The sequence below is a fragment of the Carcharodon carcharias genome, chromosome 19 (assembly GCF_017639515.1).
Source record: "Carcharodon carcharias isolate sCarCar2 chromosome 19, sCarCar2.pri, whole genome shotgun sequence".
Lineage (NCBI taxonomy): Eukaryota > Metazoa > Chordata > Chondrichthyes > Lamniformes > Lamnidae > Carcharodon > Carcharodon carcharias.
Window position 1 is genome coordinate 107,287,614 of NC_054485.1, and position 6,147 is coordinate 107,293,760.

The 6,147-nt window shown below is 45.0% G+C and overlaps 1 protein-coding gene across 1 annotated transcript; it reads left to right on the forward strand.

Annotated features, from left to right (window-relative positions):
- Positions 1-2,238: 2,238 nt before the first annotated feature.
- LOC121291905 (tumor necrosis factor-like) lies at positions 2,239-5,583 on the forward strand. Its single transcript, XM_041213562.1, has 4 exons — positions 2,239-2,492; positions 2,954-3,014; positions 3,349-3,414; positions 4,638-5,583. The coding sequence occupies exons 1-4, from the start codon at positions 2,316-2,318 to the stop codon at positions 5,048-5,050; spliced, it is 717 nt and encodes a 238-aa protein (XP_041069496.1). The 5' UTR covers positions 2,239-2,315; the 3' UTR covers positions 5,051-5,583.
- The last annotated feature ends 564 nt before the right edge of the window (positions 5,584-6,147 follow it).

The window sequence follows — 6,147 nt, forward strand, 5'->3', positions numbered from 1 at the left end:
GGTTTTCCACCCATGGTTGTTGACAGGGCCCTCAACCGTGTCCGGACCATCTCCCGCGCATCCGCCCTCACGCCTTCTCCTCCCTCCCAGAAACATGATAGGGTCCCCCTTGTCCTCACTTATCACCCCACCAGCCTCCGCATTCAAAGGATCATCCTCCACCATTTCCGCCAACTCCAGCATGATGCCACCACCCAACACATCTTCCCTTCACCCCCCTATCGGCATTCCATAGGGATCGCTCCCTCCGGGACACCCTGGTCCACTCCTCCATCACCCCCTACTCCTCAACCCCCTCCTATGGCACCACCCCATGCCCACGCAAAAGATGCAACACCTGCCCCTTCACTTCCTCTCTCCTCACCGTCCAAGGGCCCAAATACTCCTTTCAAGTGAAGCAGCATTTCACTTGCATTTCCCCCAACTTAGTCTACTGCATTCGTTGCTCCCAATGTGGTCTCCTCTACATTGGAGAGACCAAACATAAACTGGGCGACCGCTTTGCAGAACACCTGCGGTCTGTCCACAAGAATGACCCAAACCTCCCTGTCGCTTGCCATTTTAACACTCCACCCTGCTCTCTTGCCCACATGTCTGTCCTTGGCTTGCTGCATTGTTCCGGTGAAGCCCAGCGCAAACTGGAGAAACAACACCTCATCTTCTGACTAGGCACTTTACAGCCTTCTGAACTGAATATTGAATTCAACAACTTTAGGTCGTGAGCTCCCTCCCCCATCCCCACTCCCTTTCTGTTTCCCCCTTCCTTTTTTTTCCCCAATAAATTATATAGATTTTCCTTTTCCCACCTATTTCCATTATTTTTAAATTTTTAAAAATCTTTTATGCTCTCCCCACCCCCACTAGAGCTATACCTTGAGTGCCCTACCATCCATTCTTAATTAGCACATTCGTTTAGATAATATCACCAACTTTAACACCTATGTGTTCTTTTGTTCTGTTGTTGTTGACATCTTTTGATGATCTGCTTCTATCACTGCTTGTTTGTCCCTACAACCACACCCCCCTCCACTTCTCTCTCTCTCTCTCTCTCCGCCCCCCACACACACACCTTAAACCAGCTTATATTTCAACTCTTTCTTGGACTCGAACTCAAGTTCTGTCGAAGGGTCATGAGGACTCGAAACGTCAACTCTTTTCTTCTCCGCTGATGCTGCCAGACCTGCTGAGTTTTTCCAGGTAATTCTGTTTTTGTTCTGTGGAGACAGAAACAGTTAACGATTCAGGTCTGAAGAAGTCATACAGACTCAAACATTAACTGTCCCCCTCTCTAGAAACCCACCGAGTTTTCCCAGCATTTTCTGTTTTTATTTCAAACTTCCACCATCCGCAGTGTTTTGCTTTTATTTGTCTGATTTTCTTTATTCACTTTCTGTTCGTGTGATCCTGCTGTGTGTAAACTGGTTTTACTGTTTCCCAAAGGACAACAGGAAGAACTTCATTGTCCCCCCAACCCCCCCGCCACTTTCATGGGATGTGAGCGTCACCAGCAAGGCCAATATTTCTAACTTTGAACTGAGTGGCTTGCCACACCATTTCAGAGGACAATTTAAGAGTCAACCACATTTCATCGCATGCAGGCTAGACCAGGTATGGGTTTTTGTTATGGGCAACAAGCTGACTTCACTTGAGATGGGTTCATCGCACCATTACTGAGAGGAGCGTCCAATGCAAGATTTACTAATTGAGCTCAAATTCCGCCATATCGGGATTTGGATGCTTTATCGCCTGGAAAATTCGTTTGGTCCCTTGGATTAATTAGCCTAGTTTTTACCACTAAGCCACAATCTGTGAAGCATTTTGCGATATCGTGAAGTTGTGACAGGTTCCAAATAAATGCAAGTTCTTCGGTTGGTTTAGTTCTCTGTTTATATCTTTCTATATCCTGTCCCTTTCATTGTTAATGACAGTCATTGGCACATTAGGATAAATTTAAAGATTGGGACATTTTGTGGAATCCACTTTTGGTTTTGTCCAAGTTTCACCAGGGTTTGGGAAACTGCCTATTTACATGTGGAGTGAAAGTTGGGCAGATCACCCCCCTCAAATCACAACATAGTTACATTCGGATCAGGAGAATGGCAGTTTCCAAACGCTGCCGCTTTCGGCTGGGTATTCCCCATTCCATGACATCACCGTTACCAGTGAGAGGCCCTGCTCTTTATATTGAGCTGCTGTGGAGCTGCAGAAGTCACACAGCACTGGCTGAGAGTGAGAGAGTACACGGCTGGATCACTCACTCACTCACACACACAGACGCCAGGTACTCACAAAAACTCCGAATCACATCTGACACCATGAGCGCCGAGAACAAGTCGCTGGACCTTGAGAGTGGAGCAGTATTTGTCGTCAGGCAGTCGGAGCCGAAGAGAAGCTGTTTCTGGCCGTCCCTGTGTGCGGTGGCTGTGCTCGGCTTGTTGGCTGTGTCTTCCTACCTCGCACTCTGTCAGCTCGGAGTTCTCCCTTCCAAGCAGGTGAGTGACTTTCTCTGGAGAACAGTGATCAAGTTCCGTCTTTCTCTGGTTTTCTGCATTCCTCAGGGAGTCTGCTTTAAGTGCGCTCTAAAGCTGTGTAGTTATTTCAGTGTGGGTCTCCAGCTCACCTCCTTGCAGTAAAGCGGTGAACGATGTTCAGTCACTTCATCCAAGGGGCTAGCTTTTGCTGCCGTCTCTCAGCAGCCCTGTACTGGACAGCGGCAGACGTTTAACATCCAACTCTGTACATGATGCAGCTTTAGCCCAGCGAGCTAGTTAATAGCAGCCGCCTCTCTGATAAACGATCTGCTTTCAATATTGAATCTCAGAATCAGAGTCTGAATGCCCCACAGTGCGCCTGTGGATCTTCGCTGAACTTTTGTACACATGGTCCTATTAAATCTCATGGAGATTCTGGGTGAATTTCACACCTCATCTCTTTCTTTGTTTAATTTCTCCAGGAATTAAGACTGAAAGCTGAGACTATTTATTCGCCTCTGGCAACAACGCCTCAAAGCAGTGGTGAGTGCTCTATTTACCAATTTGTTTTCTCTCTCTTTACCTCTATGTCAATCTCTCGCTATATCAATCTCTCTAACAATATTTCTATCAGCCTATTTCTCTAACAATATCACTCCGTTTCTCTCCTTGTCAATTTCTCTCTTTAGCTCTCAGTCAATCATTTTCACAATCTCTCTCTCTCTGTCTCAGTCAATGGCAATCTGTCTAGTAATCTGTTTAGCACTCTCTCCTTGTCCCCCTCTCTGTCTCTTTCTTTTCTGTCTCGCTGTCAGTCAGTTTTCAGTCTGTGTGTTTGTTACAATAGTGACTGAGAATGCGTCATTTCCATTTCCAGATTTGCCTCGTCTCATGAAGCAGGTGGGAAATGACCCGAGGGGAAAAATCGCAGCTCACCTGACAGGTACAGAACTATTCTCAACCTCATTAATAACCCCACGTCCTGCCTGTAGCCACTGCTACTGTGGCACAGCTGGGAATTATAGGGTTCTGGGGAAAGAAAAGGGCAAGTGGGATTAATTGGATAGCCTTAACAAAGATAGAGCACAGACACGATTGCCAAATCCTTCTTATAAGTCCGTGGGTGATAGGAGACCTCAGCGCTTCACTGAAGTGATTATCCTTGGGGTGTGAGCTGTGCCTGGGAGTGGTGGTGGGCTTTACAATTGCACTGGGGATTAAATCCAAACTTAGTCTTGTTCGGACTTGTGGATTCCACCAGGCACTGAGTTCACTAAATAGCAATGCAGAGCAGAATCCTGCCTGACATGGATCCTGGCTTGCCCTGGATGCTCTGGCCAGTTGTATCCCATCTATTCACTGCCTGGCCAAGATCAGCTACCTCAGTGCAGATTTCTGAACATTTAGCAATGTTTCCTTCAGTGACCAATGGGAGGGAAATTTGCCATCCTTACCCACCTTGGCCTATGTGTGCTGTTTAATATTTAACTTCTGTGAACTCAAATACTTACATCCCTAATTGGAGAAGAGCAGGAGGGACCTCCTGGTGTCCTGACCAATATGTATCCCTCACCCAACATAACTGCAAAACAGCTGATCCAGTTGTTATCACATTGCAATTTGTGGGAGTTTGCTGTGCACAAATTGGGCACCCCAATTCTTTCAATACCACAATACTAATTGAGGAGATGGTGGCACACTGGTAATGTCACTGAGCTAGTAATCTGGAGGCCCAGGCTGATGCTCTGGAGAGATGGGTTCAAATCCCACCATGATACCTGGCGGAGTTAAGATTCAATTAGTAAATCAGGAATATAAAGCTAAATGATCATGAAACTAACATTGAACCCATGGTTCACTGATGTCCTTTAGGGAAGGAAGTCTGCTGTCCTTATCCAGCCTGTCTTATATCTGACTCCAGATTGACAGCAACATGGATGATAATTAACTATCCTACAAAATGGCCTAGCAAGCCACTCTGTTTAAAGGCAATTGGGGATGGGCAACAAATGCTGACCTTGCCAGTGATGCCCACATCCCAACAAAGAAAAAACATTGTGCTGTATTGGTTAATTGTTTGATGAAGTTGTGAATGGTGCCATATAAATTCATGCTGTCTCTTTGTCCTTATTCCATCCTTATGTTGTTTCTCCTTTCTCCCCACAGCTTCGCCAATCAGCAGAGAAAAGAAGGTGGTTTGGCAGAATGAAGTGGACTCCACCTTCACTGAGGGTGTGGAGTTCAGGGACAACCATCTTGTCATCAAGACCCCTGGTCAGTACTTTGTTTACACCCAGGTGGTCTTCCATAACAGCAGCTGTCAGGACAAGGCCATCTATCTGAGCCATGAGCTCGTCAAGCTGTCATCGAGTTATCCAGAGGAAGCCTTGTTACTGAAGGCCACCAAGTCCGCCTGCCATTACCACCAGCACGGAGACCCCTGGTACAAAACCTCCTACCAGGGAGCCATATTCGAGTTTGAGGAGGGAGATCAGATCTTCTCCAGGGTTAATGAGGAGGTGGTGGGATACGTCGACACTACTCAAGGAAAGAGTTTCTTTGGAATGTTTGCTATGTGAAGATTTTGAGTCACCTCTAATAATTAATGATGACTGAACAAGAATTTCAAATTGAAATAGAACAAAAACTGTTTAGGGCACATTGTCCTACCCGGCACTGATTGGACAGGGAGATTCAATTCTCTTTCATTTTATTTAAAGACTTGCAGGGACAAAAATTATCAAGCATATTGGGGCTTTAAGATTGGTACTGCAGTGAGTTATCACACTGAGTTTTCAGTACAGTCACTCCAGAATCATGCACAGTACAGGGTGTTGCTGATCAGATGAGGTACTTTTGAATTCATCTGGCAGAATGGGCTAGAGGGGCTGAATGACCTCCACCTATCCCTATGATGTTCCTGTTCTCCCACATACCTTTAACACTGGGAACAGTTGTAGGTGAATCACTGCTGTGCAGGGTTCTTCATGTTGAATTTGATGAATTGTGTCGTAAACATGTAACTTGATAGTTTTCAATAATTGTGTTCTAAGTAAGCTGAGTTTGTAATTTAAGTTAACTCTATGAGCCACTGGTTCTTTAATTTATTATGTATTTAAATCGTGCTTAATGTTGTTCATGTTACTTAAACTGGTGCTCCTCCGGGAGAGAGTAATTAGCCAATTCCAAGAGCTAACTAGCTCAGGTCTGATATTCAGACTGGTTAGCCTATGGGGCCAGTGACTGGTCTTTGATGAGTATGGTAAATGCCTTACCATCTATTTGTATTATAATATTTCTGATACCTTTGTGAAAGTTCAGTAACGATGCTGCTGCAAGGTCTGAACTTTCTGTTGGGTGCAGCCAATTGGCCTTCCACCTCTACCATGTGATTGTTCAACTTTTTATGGGATGTTCCCTTTCTACTACACGATTGACAGTTAAACTAATTTAAAACGGGAAAGAATATTCTACAAACACTATGAAAATCACCCCAAAAAATGCATGATGGTGAATAATTTTGAGGGAATATTTACTTTCTGTTTAATTCATGGTTATTATTTGATGGAATATGTGTTGCTCTGATCTAAGGTTAATTGGTAGGATTATTTCCCAAGTAGTTTCCATGGAGAAGTCACATTCCCTTCGTGTCTTGGAGCCTCCGCTGGTCATTCTT

Excerpts from the sequence above, each read along its gene's own strand:
- LOC121291905 (XM_041213562.1), top strand. The coding sequence starts at position 2,316 with ATGAGCGCCGAGAACAAGTCGCTGGACCTTGAGAGTGGAGCAGTATTT. Across the intron at positions 3,015-3,348 it reads AACAACGCCTCAAAGCAGTG|ATTTGCCTCGTCTCATGAAG; the intron begins GTGAGTGCTCTA and ends TTCCATTTCCAG. Across the intron at positions 3,415-4,637 it reads AATCGCAGCTCACCTGACAG|CTTCGCCAATCAGCAGAGAA; the intron begins GTACAGAACTAT and ends TTCTCCCCACAG.